Source organism: Tupaia chinensis, unplaced genomic scaffold (assembly GCF_000334495.1).
Source record: "Tupaia chinensis unplaced genomic scaffold, TupChi_1.0 Scaffold000359_1, whole genome shotgun sequence".
Taxonomy (NCBI): Eukaryota; Metazoa; Chordata; class Mammalia; order Scandentia; family Tupaiidae; genus Tupaia; species Tupaia belangeri.
Window position 1 is genome coordinate 1,149,035 of NW_006159855.1, and position 14,879 is coordinate 1,163,913.

At 52.2% G+C, this 14,879-nt stretch overlaps 1 protein-coding gene across 1 annotated transcript in view; it reads right to left on the bottom strand.

The window, feature by feature from the left end:
* KIF7 (kinesin family member 7) overlaps positions 1-13,639 on the bottom strand; it is a 31,460-nt gene extending 17,821 nt beyond the window's left edge. Inside the window, exons 1-5 of the mRNA XM_027773536.1 lie at positions 13,554-13,639; positions 4,162-4,514; positions 1,528-1,728; positions 318-711; positions 2-163 (exon numbers count right to left, since the gene is read on the bottom strand). Of these exons, the coding sequence (XP_027629337.1) occupies positions 2-163; positions 318-711; positions 1,528-1,728; positions 4,162-4,489 (1,085 nt within the window). The 5' untranslated portion in view covers positions 4,490-4,514; positions 13,554-13,639. The remainder of the gene's footprint in view (position 1; positions 164-317; positions 712-1,527; positions 1,729-4,161; positions 4,515-13,553) is intronic.
* Positions 13,640-14,879: the final 1,240 nt, after the last annotated feature.

Sequence of the window (14,879 nt, forward strand, 5' to 3'; positions counted from 1 at the left end):
CTCGGCCTCGGGCCGCCAGTTGACTGTGGCGCGGTTGCGGATGTTCTGTGCGCGACTGGCGTAGTTGAGGGTGTTGAGGGTCTCGTCGAAGTCGGAGGCCGAGGGGCTGACGCAGGCGATCATCACCGTCTTGGCGTTGCCGCCCAGCGAGTCTTTGAGGATCCTGAGGACGCGCAGGGGCGGCTAGTCAGGACCAGGGCCAGCGGGCGGCACCCCGAAGGGGCTCCACGGAGACCCCAGAAGTCAGAGGGACCCTCACCCGTACTCCCGAGGTCAAAGCCCTTCCCCACCAGGCCAGAGGCGCGGAGGCGGCTCACCGAGTGATCTTGGAGTCGCGGTAGGGGATGTGGCTGCCCCGTCGCTGCGGGTCCCCCAGGGCGCTGATGACATTGCCCAGTGCCAGCAGGCTACCATTGATCTGGATGCTCTCCTTGAGCCGCTCGCCGGTGCTGCCGGTCTTGAGCACTCTCTCCGAGCCCGCCAGGTCCACGAAGTGGAACTTAGAGACCAGCAGCTGGCCGCCGGCAGGGCGCGGCAGGCGGCTGGGGGCTCGGCCCCGCTGCTCCAGGGTCACGGTGAAGACCGTGTGTGAGCGGCTGGACAGGCGGTTGAAGTGCGTGGCCCCCGTGTGCCGCGCTGCGTTGCCCACCTCCAGCAGGCTCAGCACCTCGTCCAGGCCCTCCACGTCCACCTCCTTCACCCCGCACAGCACTGTGGACACAGCGGGCTGTGAGCCCTGGGGCCAGGCGGCCTCCCGCTCCAGTCCTCCACCACTTGATCCTGATCCAGTCCCCTCTCCATGCCCAGGGGTCCTGCCCATCCTAGTTTGGCCTTGAAGGGCTCCAGCTTCCCCTGGTGCCCATCTGAGTGCCCTCTCACTCAGGATACAAAAGCGCCAGACAGATGGCCCCCGAGTTTCGGTGATGGGCACAGTATGAAAACACTATGCGTTCAGTGGAAACCTAGCTTCGAGCACCCATACAATCATTCTGTTTTACGCTTTCAATACAGAACTCAATAAATTACATGAATTTTTTTGGGGGGCCGGCAGATGGTGTGGTGGCTAAGGTGCTGGACGCCCACGTGGCTGACCAGGGTTCAAGTCTCAGACCTCATGGCTTGCTTTCTCACTTTCCCTGTCTCTCTCAGGTCAAATTAAAATAAAAATTAGTAAGTAAAATTATTCTTTTTTTAAAAAAATAGGCTTTATGTCAGATGACTGCCCACTGTAGTCTAAGGAGAGTGTCGTGAGCACACTGAAGGCAGGAGAGGTTAAGCTCTGACGTTCGGTAGGTTAGGGGTATTAAATGCACTTTCCATTGAAGATATTTTTAACTCATGATGAGCTTATTAGGCAGAACCCCCATCATAAATCAAGGAACATCTATACTGAACCCAATGGAGAAGAGGGAACTGAAGCAGAACTCGTCCAGGTTTGGGGTACCAGTCCCTCCCTAGACTAGTAAGCCACCCCCTGGAGGCAGGTGAAGCCTGCCAAGCCAGGTGCCTGGCCCCAGGGCTCCTCACCAACGTTCCCGCGGTCATCTTCCCGCAGCTGGATGTCCCGGCTGGCAGTGCCCACCTCGAGCAGGTCTCGGAACTCCTCCTTATACACTTCCAGGTAGGACACGTGCACCAGGCAGTCCAGCAGGTCGTTCTCATCGATAAGCTTGAAGGCCTCGGCCATGGCCCTTGGAATGATGCCCTGCTCATCCTCATGGAGGGAGGCTGGGGAGACAGCACAGGGCCTCCTGCCACCCTGCTTTCAGCCAGACATGGCCAAGGCGCCAAGGCCCCTGCCCCAGAAGCTAGGGCTCCAGCCTGGAGAAGGCAGCGGTGAAGGCATAATGGGATGGGCAGCCTGGGACAGTCATGCTCCAAAGTAATCAGGCAAAACTACAGAATTTAAGAGTCAAAAGCAACGGGAGGCCAGGAGATGGCACTAAAGTTAAGGCAATGGTTCCCATGTGGCTGGCTGTGTGGTTCAAGTCCCAGGCCCAGTGGCTTGAAAATCACACCAGACACATATGCATGTGTGCCCAAGATCCTGAGAGGAGCCTGAAGGAGAAATGACTGATGTGGCCAGACTACTGGGGGGGGGGGGTTGATTTCTCTCTTTCTCTGGTCATACATCCCATAAGAGGAAAAAAAGAGGGCCCCAGCAGGTGATATGGTGGTTAAGACTGGATACTCACATGGCTGACTACAGTTCTAGTCCTGGACCTGGTGGTTTGTTTTCTCACTTTCTCTCCCTCCCTCTCCCTCCCTCTCTGGTCAAATGGAAGGAAGGAAGGAAGGAAGGAAGGAAGGAGAAAATAATTCTTAAAAAAATAAATATATGCATGGAACAAAGGTTGTACATCAGAGAGCAAGGTGGAATTTACCCCCTGTGGTGTCATGTCAGTGCTCAAAATGTTTCAGATTTCAAGTATTTTGGATTTCGGATTTTTGTATTAGGGATGCTTGACCTGCACAGAGAAATGTTCATGATACATTGCTAAGAAAACAGGATATACAAGAATAGGTAGATGGGGGCCAGCAAGTGACGTGGTAGTTAAGGGTGCTGGACTCCCACATGGTCGACTGCAGTTTGAGTCCTGAACCTGGGGGCTTGCTTTCTCACTTTCTCTCTGTTCTCTCTCCGGTCAAATTAAAAATAAATAAAGTTAAGTAAAATAAGTCTTTTAAAAAGATAAAAAGAATTGGGACCAGCAGTTGGCGTGATGGCTATGTCGCTGCACTCCCAGGTAGTCGACTGCAGTTCAAGTCCCAGACTTGGCGGCTTAAACTCATGCCGGGTGCATGTGCATGCATGCCCAAGATCCTGAGAGAATGGAGGAGAAGGGATTGTGGCATAGCCATCCCCCGGAGGGTGATTTCTTGCTTTCTGTCTCTATCTGTCCCCGTGTTTGTGGCGAGCGCACACGCTCTATAGCTAAAACCTCTCCATGGGGCTGGCAAGTGGCGTGGTGGTTCAAGGCACTGGACTCCCACATGGCCGACCACGGTTCAAGTCTTGGACCTGGTGGCTTGCTTTCTCACTTCCATTCTCTCACTCTCTCTGATCAAACTGAAAAATAATAATGATATAATAATAAAGTTAAATAAAATAATTCTAAAAAAATTTTTTAATTAAAAAAATAAAAATAAATAAAACCTCTCAAAAAAAAACAGAATAGGTATAGTCCCATTTATTGTAATAATGTTTATAGAGAAAGAAACTAGAATACTAATAGGGTGAGTGATTTCTGAAAGGCAAGTGAGGTTTTACTTTGTGCACGTGTTTTTCTGTATTTTTGTAATTTTCTGCAAGTATGCTTTTGTGGCTGCTATGGTCTGAATGTTTTGGTCTCTCCGAAACTCACGTGTGGAAATCCTTCCTCCCAATATGATGGTATTAGGAAGTGGAATCTTTGGGAGGTGAATAGGTCATGGGGGTGCAGCCCTTTAAGCCCTAATGAAGGAGATCTGAAACAGACCCCTTCTCTTCCACCATATGAGGCTGGAGAGAGAAAGCAGTATCTATGAGAAAACAGGCCCTTGAATCTACTGCTACCTTGATCTTCGACTTCCCAGAACTGTGAGCCATAAATCTGTTTTAAGCCGGCCACGCTACAATGTTGTGTAATAAGCAGCCTGAATGGACTTAGGCAGTAGCTGAAGAGAAAGCAGTTTGTGTTATTTAAAAGGGCGCATATCCGTCAACTGGTCCAAAGCGTCTCTCAAAACTCTGCTCCCAGAGCCTCACTGAACCAGCCCACAAAAAGCTAAGCAGCAGACAAGGCACATCTCTTCCAGGACAAACAGTCCCCGTTCCCGACTACTCCCACTAGAACAAGGATTCCTGACTGTCAGAAGCCATCCTGATCACCTCCAGACTCACATCAACTTCCTGTACCCTTCATTCTTTGAGGTCCCAGAACATGGCACATCTCTGTAGAGCTGAGAAAGCCACTCACCTTCCATGACCCTTTTTTCCTGCCCTGCCCAGCCTACTGACATGGTTGTTCCCTCCCTGGCCTGGATCTGTCTAGGAAACCTGCTCTCTCTTCCTCAGCATCTCCAGCTTCAACAGGGAATGGCAGCAAGAGGGCAAGAGTGGAATTCAGGGAGCCACGGAGCCCTCAGAGTGGGCAGAGGGCCATGAGCAGAGTCACTCACCCACGCTGGCCTCTCCTATGGTGTACGTCTTTCCGGAGCCTGTCTGACCGTAGGCAAAGACGGTGGCATTGAAGCCCTCAAAGAAGGCCTCGAGGAGGGGCTGCACACAGGTCTGGTACACCGCCTCCTGCCCAGTGTCCTCAGCCAGTACTACATGGAAGCCAAAGTGGCGGTCACGCCCCAGAGTGACACGACCATGCTCTGGCTCCACCTGCAGGCAGCTCTGATGCCCATACAACAGCTCCTTGGGCAGCAGCGGGCGGACTCGCAGAGCCACCCTCACTGGGGCCTCCTCTGCTGCTGGCAGCCTCTGGGCCTCCAGCCCCATGTCGAGGGAAGACTGCTCTTGGGCCCTGTGAAGAGAGAGACCATGACCATCAGCACCTGCACTCCAGGCTAGAGTCACACTGCAGGTGACAGCCAGATCCTACAGGTCCTGACCTTAGAGAAATAAAAGGAGGGTGTTCAAAGTTCATAAGATCCTTGTGGCCATGGGACCAGCAGTTAGTGTAATGGCTATGTTGCTGGACTCCCACATAGTCGACTGCGGTTCGTGTCCCAGACCGGGTGACTTAAAACTCACGCCGGGCGCATGTGCGTGCGTGCCCAAGATCCCGAGAGGAGAACCGAGTAAAAAGGGATTGCTGCATGGCCATCCCCCCTGGGGGGTGATTTCTTGCTTTCTGTCTCTCTGTCTCTGTCTGTCTGGAGAGCACATGCGCCCTATAGCAAAAACCTCTCCAAAAAAAAAAAAAAAATCCTTGTGGCCAGCCTGGTTCCTGAATGCTGTGAAGACCGTGATATATGAGCTGTCTTCAAGAAGTTTATGTATAGTTATGTTAAAAACTATACATGGGGGCGAGACCAGCAGTTAGTGTAATGGCTATGTTGCTGGACTTCCACGTAGTTGACCGTGGTTCGAGTCCTGGACCCGGTGGCTTAAACTCACGCCAGGCGCATGTGCACATGTGCCCAAGATCCCAAGAGGAGAATGGGGGAGAAGGGACTGCGGGGTGGCCACCCCCCCGGGGGGTGATTTCTCTCCTGTCTCTGTCTGTCTGGCGAACGCGCGTGCCCTATAGCAAAAACCTCTCCCCAAAAAAAAAAAAAACTATACATGGGAGGGATCAACAGGTGGCGTGATGGTTAAGGTGCTGGATACTTCCATATGGAGGACCATGGTTCGAGTCCTAGACCTGGTGGCTTCCTTTCTCCCCCTCCTTCCCTCCCTCCCTCTTCCTCTCCCTCTCCTTCTGTGGCTCTCTCTGGTCAAATTAAAATAAATGAATGAATAAATAAAATGAAATAATTTTTAAAAAACTATACATGGATTTCAGGATCAATGAATGGCGTAATGGCTATGCTGCTGGACTCTCACGTAGTCGACTGTGGTTTGAGTTCCAGACCTGGTGGCTTAAACTCATACCAGGCGTGTGTGCGTGTGTGCGTGTGTGCCCAAGATCCCAAGAGGAGAATGGAGAAGGGATTGCAGCATGGCCGTCCCTCCTGGGCGGGGGCGGTGGGGGGGGGTGATTTCTAGCTTTCTATTTCTGTCTTTCTGGTGAGTGCATACACCGTATAGCAAAAACCTCTCCCAAAAAAACCATACATGGATTTCAGTTTGAGTGTTTTCTTTTCTTTTTCCTTTTTTTAAAAATTTTTTTATTTTCGTTATAGGCCACATACCCTCGCTGGAGAGAGACAGAGAAAGGGAAAATAAGAAAGTATCCCCCAGAGGGGATGGCTGCACCACAACCTCTTCTCCTCCATTCTCCTCTTGGGCTTTTGGGCATGTACATAGACATGCCCGGCATGATTTTCAAGTCACCAGGTGCAGGACTTGAACTAAGGTTGGCCATATGGCAGTCCAGTGCCTTAACCACCATGCCCCTTGCTAGCCCGTAAACTTATGCTTTAGTTCCACTTTCCACAGACTTTTTGAAGCCCCCCTTGCATATTCAGTCCTACACAAAAACATTTCCTGGCTTCCATCACTGGCAAAAGAAGGCCCTGACTTGGTACCCAGAGGCCTCTGTGGTCCAGCTGCACCATTCCCTACGATGCCATCTCCTACAAGGACACATCCACAGAGCACCACACCACACCACACCACACCAGGGAGCCATTCCCTAATACCTGCTGGGTATACTCTGTCATATCAGATCTGGCCCCACCTTCTTCAGAAAAGTCACAGATCTTTCAAAATCAAAATCCCACTGCCAAATCCTAGCACTTTCCATCCTCTAAATATCTCAAACCGGATGGTAGCACAGCAAGGCTGACATACATGGGCAGGTTCTGGGTTAGCAGACAGAAACCTCCCTGAGTAGCCAAGACATGCACGAGCCTGAGCTCCAGAGCTGGCGAGGGCTACAGTAGAACATGGTGTCAAGATCCAGTTGGGGGTGAAGTTGGGGGTGAAGTTGGGGGTGAAGTTGGGGGTGAAGTTGGGGGTGAAGTTGGGGGTGAAGTTGGGGGTGAAGTTGGGGGTGAAGGGTGAGCTTTATGGTGAGATTTAGGGTCAGGGCGAGGGTTAGGGGTGAGAGTTAGGATTAGTTTTTGGGTGAGGCTGATGGTTTTCATTAGCGTTCCGACCAGAGTTAGGCATTAGGGTTCGGTTTTGACGCTATGCTAAGGGTTAGGGTTAGGATTACGGCATGGTTACTGTTAGGGATAGATATAGGTTTAGGAATAGGGTCGGGTGAGAATTATGCTTAGGGTTCGGGTTAGGACGACGGTATTGGTTAGTGATACAGTTAGGGAGAGGAGTTAGGGTGAGGGTTAGTGGTTGGGGCTAGCATCAGGGTTCGGGTGCTGCTTACAGGAGGGTGAGTGTTAGGGTAAATTTAGGTTCAAGGTCCAGGGTAGGGTTGAGGGTTAGGGGTAGGATTAGTGTCCGGACTAGGCTGAAATCGGGCTGAAGGCGTATGGTGAAGCTCAGGGGTCAGGTTTAGGGTGGGATGATAGGGTCGGGCTTACGGTTACGTTTACTGTTGCAGAAGGGGTAGGGTGAGGAATAGATTGAGGGTTAGGTTCAGGGGGGAGTTTTAGCTTCGGGGTTGGGGTTTGGCTTATGGTTTGGGTTAGGCTTATGGTATGAGTTAGGGGTCAGGTTTCAGGTTAGGAGCTAGGGTAAGGGTTACGTTTAGGGGTACGGTAGGGTGCGGGTTATGGTTAGATTTAGGGTCAGGGCTAGAGTTAGCGGTGAGGGATAGGGTTACTTTTTGGATTAGGTGGGCGGTTTTGGTTAGCATAACGCTTAGGGTCAGGAGTTAGAGTGAGCGTTAGTGGTTGGCGCTAGGGTTCGGGTTCTGTTTACAAGAGAGTGAGTGTTAGGATAAATTTAGGTTCAGGGTCTGGGGTAGGGTTGAGGGGTAGGGGTAGGATTAGGGTCCGAGCTAGGCTGAAATCGGGGTGAAGAGGTACGGTGAGGCTCAGGGGTCAAGGTTAGTGTGGGACGATAGGGTCAGGCTTAGGGTTAGGTTTAGTGTTGTGGAAGGGTTACGGTGAGGGTTAGACTGAGGGTTAGCAATAGGGTGGGACTTTTAGGGTCAGGGTTGGGGTTTGCCTTATGGTTTGGGTTAGGCTTATGGTCCAGGTTAGGCGTCAGGTTTTGGGGTAGGGTTGGGGTTACGGTTAGGAGTATGGTAGGGTGCGGGTTATGGTTAGATTTAGGGCCAGGGCTAGGGTTAGTGGTGAGGGATAGGGTTAGTTTTTGGGTTAAGTGGACGGTTTTGGTTAGTGTAATGCTTAGGGTCAGGAGTTAGGGTGAGCGTTAGTGGCTGGCGCTAGGGTTAGGGTTCGGGTTCTGCTTACAGGAGGGTGAGTGTTAGGGTAAATTTAGGTTCAGGGTCCGGGGTAGGGTTGAGGGTTAGGGGTAGGATTAGGGTCCGGGCCAGGCTGAAGTCCGGGTGAAGGCGTACAGTGAGGCTCATGGGTCAGGGTTAGGGTGGGACGATAGGGTCGAACTTAGGGTTATGTTTAGTGTTGCGGATGGGTTAGGGTGATGTTTAGATTGAGGGTTAGGTTAAGGGAGGAGTTTTAGCTTCTGGGTTGGGGTTTGGCTTATGGTTTGGGTTAGGCTTATGGTCTGGGTTAGGGGTCAGGTTTTGGGTGAGGGCTAGGGTTACGGTTATGGGTACGGTAGGGTGCAGGTTATGGTTACATTTAGGGTCAGGGCTAGGGTTAGCGGTGAGGGTTAGGGTTGGTTTTCGGGTTAGGTGGACGGTTTTGGTTAGCGTTGCGCTTAGGGTCAGGAGTTAGGGTGAAGGTTAATGGTTGGGGCTAGGGTTAGGGTTCGGGTTCTGCTTACAAGAGGGTGAGTGTTAGGGTAAATTTAGGTTCAGAGTCCAGGGTAGGGTTGAGGGTTAGGGGTAGGATTAGGGTCTGGGCTAGGCTGAAGTCGGGGTGAAGGCATACAGTGAGGCTCATGGGTTAGGGTGGGACGATAGGGTCGGACTTAGGGTTGTATTTAGTGTTGCGGATGGGTTAGGGTGAGGGTTACATTGAGGGTTAGGTTTAGGGAGGAGTTTTAGCTTCTGGGTTGGGGTTTGGCTTATGGTTTGGGTTAGGCTTATGGTCCGGGTTAGGCGTCAGGTTTCTGGTGAGGGCTAGGGTTAGAGTTACGGTTAGGGGTACGGTAGGGTGCGGGTTATGGTTAGATTTAGGGTCAGGGCAAGGGTTAGCGTTGAGGGTTAGGGTTAGTTTTTGGGTTAGGTGGACGGTTTTGGTAAGCGTTACACTTAGGGTCAGGAGTTAGAGCGAGGGTTAGTGGTTGGTGCTAGGGTTAGGGTTCAGGTTCTACTTACAGGAGGGTGAGTGTTAGGTTAAATTTAGATTCAGGGTACAGGGTAGGGCTGATGGTTAGGGGTAGGATTAGGGTACGGGCTAGGCTGCAGTCGGGGTGATAGGGTACGGTGAGGCTCAGGGGTCAGGGTTAGGCTGGGACGATAGGGTTACGCTTAGGGTTAGGTTCAGGGTTGTGGAAGGCATAGGGTGAGGGTTACACTGAGGGTTAAGAATAGCGTGGGACTTTTAGAGTCAGAGTTGGGGTTTGGCTTATGGTTTGGGTTAGGCTTATGGTCCAGGTTAGGGGTCAGGTTTTGGATTAGGGCTACGGTTAGGGTTACGGTTAAGGGTATGGTAGGGTGCGGGTTATGGTTAGATTTAGAGTCAGGGCTAGGGTTAGTGGTGACTGTTAAGGTTAGTTTTCGGGTTAGGTGGACGGTTTTGGTTAGCGTTGCACTTAGGGTCAGGAGTTAGGGTTAGGGTTTTTAGCGTTGCACTTAGGGTCAGGAGTTAGGGTGAGGGTTTGTGGTTGGCGCTAGGGTTAGGGTTCGGGTTCTGCTTGCAGGAGGGTGAGTGTTAGGGTAAATTTTGGTTCAGGGTCCGGGGTAGGGTTGAGGGTTAGGGGTAGGATTAGGGTCCGGGCTAGGCTGAAGTCAGGGTGAAGGCGTACGGTGAGTCTCAGCGGTCAGGTTTAGGGTGGGACGATAGGGTCAGGCTTTGGGTTACGTTTAGTCTTGAGTAAGGGTTAGGGTGAGTGTTAGATTGATGGTTAGGGTTAGGGGGGAGTGTTATGGTCAGAGTTGGGGTTTGGCTGATGGCTTGAGTCAGGGCTATTGTCTGGGTAATTGGTTAGGTTTCGGGTTAGGGTTTAGGGTTATGGTTATGGTGATTGTGGGGTGAATGTTATGGTTAGATTTAGGGTCAGGGCTAGGGTTAGCGGTAAGGGTTAGGGTTAGTTTTCGTATTAGGTGGATGGTATTGGTTAGTGTTACGGTTAGGTTCAGGAGTTAGGGTGAGGGTTAGTGGTTGGGGCTAGAGTGAGGGTTCGGGTTCTCCTTACAGGAGGGTGAGTGTTAGGGTTAAATTTAGGTTCAGGGTCCGGGGAGGGTTGAGGGTTAGTGGTATGGTTAGGGTCCGGTCTAGGCTGAAGTTGGGGTGAAGGTGTACAGTGCGGTCAGGGTTAGGGAGGGACGATAGGGTCAGGCTTAGGGTTAGGTTTAGGGTTGTGGAAGGGTTAGGGTGAGGGTTAGATTGAGGGTTAGGTTTAGGGGGGACTTTTAGGGTCATAGTTGGGGTTAGGGCTATGGTCCAGGTTAGGGGTTAGGTTTCAAGTTAGGGGCTAGGGTTAGGGTTACGGTTAGGGTGATGGTAGGAGGAGTGTTATGGTTAGATTTAGGGTCAGGGCTAGGGTGAGCGGTGAGGGTTAGGGTTAGTTTTTGGGTTAGGTGGACAGTTTTGGTTAGTGTTACGGTTAGGGTCAGGAGTTAGGGTGAGGGTTAGTGGTTGGGGTACGGTTAGGGTTCGCGTTCTGCTTACAGGAGGGTAAATGTTAGGGTTAAATTTAGGTTTAGGGTCCGAAGTAGGGTTGAGGGTTAGGGGTAGGGTTAGGGTCTGGGCTAGGCTGAAGTCGGGGTGAACGGGTACGGTGAGACTCAGGTGTCAGAATTAGGGTGGGGTGGCGATAGGGTCAGGCTTAGGGTTAGGTTTCGAGTTGCAGAAGGGTTAGGGTGAGGGTTAGATTGAGGGTCAGGGTTGGGGTTTGGCTTATGGTTTGTGTTAGAGCTATGGTCCAGGTTAGAAGTTGGGTTTCGGGTTAGGGTGACTGTAGGGTGAGTGTTATGTTTAGATTTAGGGTCAGGGCTATGGTGAGCGGTGAGGATTAGGGTTAGTTTTTGGGTTAGGTGGATGGTTTTGGTTACTGTTACGGTTAGGGTCAGGAGTTAGGGTTAGTGGTTGGGGTAGGGTTAGGGTTCGGATTCTGCTTACAGGAGGGTTAGTGTTAGGGTTAAATTTAGGTTCAGGGTCAGGGGTTGGGTTGAGCGTTAGGGGTAGGGTTATGGTCCAGGCTAGGCTGAAGTAGGGGAGAAGGGGTACGTTGAGGCTCAGGGGTCAGAGTTAGCATGAGGCGATAGGGTCAGACATAGGGTTAGGCTTCCGGCTGCAGAAGGGTTAGTGTGAGGGTTAGATTGAGGGTTAGGGTTGGGGGGAGTGTTAGGGTCAGGGTTGGGGTTTGGCTTATGGTTTGGTTTAGGGCTATGGTCCGGGTTAGGGGTTGTTTCGGGTTAGGAGCTAGAGTTAGGGTTACAGTTAGGGTGACCGTAGGGTGAGTGTTATGGTTAGATTTAGGGTCAGGGCTAGGGTTGGCGGTGAGTGTTAGGGTTAGTTTTTAGGTTAGGTGAAGGGTTTTGGTTAGCGATAGGTTTTGGGTTGCGGAAGGGTTAGGCTGGCTAGGGCTGCTGTAGAACATGGTGTTAAGATCCTGTTGGGGATGAAGTCTCCCTACCCTCTGCTCAAATAAACAAACTGTTATGAAAATGAAACCAGGGAACAGGTGGCATGGTGCTTAAGGCACTGGATTCTCCAACATGGGCAACCAGGGTTCAAGTCTTGGACATGGGGACTTGCTTTCTTGCTTCCTCCCTCCCTCTCTCTCTCTGTGTGTCTGGTCAAATTTTTAAAAAGTAAATGAATGAATAAAGGAAATTAAATAAGTAATTCTTAAAAAAAAAAAAAAGAGAGAGAGAGAGAGAGAGAAACCTTAGGGTCAGCAGGTGGGGGGGAGGTTAAAGCAGCTGGATCCCACATGGTTAACTGTGTGGTTCAAGTCCTAGACCCAGTGGCTTCAAAAATATGCACATGTGCACACATGCATGCACATGCCCCAAATCCTGAGAGAATTAAGGGATTGTGATGTGGCCATCCCCCTGAAGGGTGCTTTCTCACTCCCTTCCCCTCCAGTAAGCACAGTGCACAACGTAGAAAGATAAATAAATAAAACCTCTCACCTGCTGCTCCTCTTCTGTTGCCAAAGCCCTGGTCTTGGCCACTTACATCCTGCAGGGAAGATTCTTTTTTTTTTGGAAAGGTTTTTACTATAAGGCGCATACGCTCACCAGACAGAGAGAAACGGAGAGACAGAAAGTGAGAAATCACCCCCCAGAGGGGATGGCCACGCTGCAATCCCTTCTCCTCCATTCTCCTCTTGGGATCTTGGGCACGCCCACGTGCTCAGCGTGAGTTTAAGCCACCAGTAGGGACTCGAACTGCGGTCGACTACGTGGGAGCCCAGCAACATAGCCATTACGCTAACTGCTGGTCCCTGCAGGGAGGATTCTTAACAGCTGTGTCTCCTTGCCTCTTCCCAGCCCACTATTAGGGGAGGTTTTCAAAATTGTAAATGCAGGCCAGATGGATGCATGAGCAGCTGGGTCCCACCTGGCTGCCTAAAAAACACACTGGCCACGTGAGTGCATGCCCACAATTCTGAAAGGAGAATAGAGGAGAAGGAAATGAAGCGAGACCATGGCCCTGGGGGTGCTTTCTCTTTTCTCGCTGACCATAGCACACAAATTTTTTAAAAATGCAAATACAATCACATCACCCACTTGCTTAACCCTCCTCCCAAAAAGGTTCCCCACTGCACCTGGGATTCAAAACTTTAACAGGAAAAGACAAGTCTTGAAACAGGCCCCCTGCCTGCCCTCACTGCTCTTGGAACCCGTCTTTTCCTCACCAGTCCCTGTCTGCAACTGCTCAGGGTTACCAAAACCTTCAAGGCTGGACACACCCCCCCCGGCCCCGTCTTCAGGGAGCCAGGAAAGCGCAACTGCTCTGTGTGCACCCACCCACGACCCCGCCACACACACACTCCTGTGTAGTTCCGCTTCTCAGACTAGGAGCGAGAAGGAACCTTCCCTCCGTCCCCAGCACAAGGTCCGACTCTGCCCACTAGATAGTCATCAACAAGCTTCATCCAAGGAAGCACCCCATGCTCTGTCCTCTTACCGCACCCTCCTAACACGCCGCACCTTATTTACTGACGAGCCCCTTCGCGCATTCCACCATTCAGGCCGTGTCGGGAGTCCGGCCCCGGGCACACCCAGCCTTGCGATACGACCGGGGGGCTTGGCGCACCGCCCGCTCCGTGAGCTTTTCGAGCCCCGTTGGTCCCGGCTTCTCCGGGCCCTGCTCAGGACACACAATGCAGGGCGCACCGAAGGCGCCCGGACTAGTGCACAGGCGTGAGCCCGCGCCGGGGGCGGAGACCCCGAGAGAGGAGACGACGGGCTCGGGACACGGGCTCCAGGAAAGTTTGAAGACGCGATAACGCCTCGGCGCTCGTTTCTCACGTCCAGGCCTGAGACGCCGGCCTCGCCCGCAGGTTTGGGCAAGAGGGGGCCCACTCGCTCAGGGAAGACCTCAGGGGCCTGGGAAGTAGACAGGCAGGGGGACAGCGGTCCTGGTGCCGGGTCAGGGCTCCCCAGGTTTGCCCGCTCCGGCGCCGCCCGGCCCAGGTCTGCGCAGAGGAGAGAACGCGCGCCCGCTCCCAACCACCAACCCGGGTCCTCGCCCCGGACTCGGTCCGGTGCCCATACGCTCCTTACCCGGTGCCAGGAAGGTCGGGCAGTCAGGCTTCGAGCCTCAGCGCGGCGCGCTCGGATGCCGTCATCGGGACCCCAGCCTCCTAAAATATCCCTCCCATCATCCTCAACTCCGCCCACTTGGGCTCTGGGAGGCGGGAACCCGGCGGGGCCCTGCCCTCAGCCCGCAGGCGGGGCGGGGCTCCACGAGAAAGGGGCGGAGCCGGAGGGCCGAGCCGCAATCACTCCATCTCCTTACTTTCTGGAAGTCTCCAAACTGGACTCCACACAATCGTGGCCTGTCCTCAGCCAAGAGTCCCTTCTTAACCCTCTTTGTTTTTCACTGCCAGTCCGAAGGCACACACCCCTGAAAAAAAGAAAAAAAAGAAACTTCGGTCTCTCCGCATTTAAAAAATGTTCCCTCAAAGGACCAGCAGATGGTGTAATGGCTATGCCATTGGACTCCCATGTAGCTGACCATGGTTCGAGTCCCGGACCCTGTGGCCTAAACAACTCCGGGCGGGTGTGTGTGCATGCCCAAGATGCCGAGAGAAGAATGGAGAAGGGATTGCGTGTGTGGCCATCTCCCCTGGGGCGTGATTTCTCGATTTCTGTCTCTCTGTGTGTGTGTCTCTGGTGAGCGCACATGCCCTATAGCAAAAGCTTCTCCAAAAAAATGTTCCCTCAGTTCTAAGCCTCTCAATTTTTTCACATTTTAGCATTTCTGAACTCGAGTAGCAACGTTCAGGCATTGCCATGTGAAACTCCGCACCAGAGGCAGGAGGGTGATCTGAGGGGCCCACAGACACCCTTCAGAAGATGGGGATCTTCCCCTGTGACCTCTGGTAGACTGTTTGCAGTAGGAACACCATGCGTGGATGCATTTTAGTTAAAACCTGGACACACATTTGTCAGTTAAAGTGTCATTAGAAAAAGTGAAATTTGGGACCAGCAGTTAGCGTAATGGCTATGTGGCTGGACTCCCACGTAGTTGACCGCGGTTCGAGTCCCGGACCCAGTGGCTTAAACTCACGCCGGACGCGTGTGCATGCGTGCCCAAGATCCCGAGAGGAGAATGGAGGAGAAGGGATTGCGGCGTGACCATCCCCCCTGGGGGGTGATTTCTCGCTTTCTGTCTCTATGTCTCTCTCTGTCTGTCTGGCGAGCGCATGCGCCCTATAGTGAAAAAAAAAAACTCTCAAAAAAAAAAAAGAAAAAGAAAAACAAATTTAAGATGGCAGCAAAATTTAATTATGTGTATACAAGATTCCCTGACAGGCAACATAATTAAAGGCTGTAGAGGGACCAGCAATTAGCGTAATGGCTATGTCGCTGGACTCCCACGTAGCC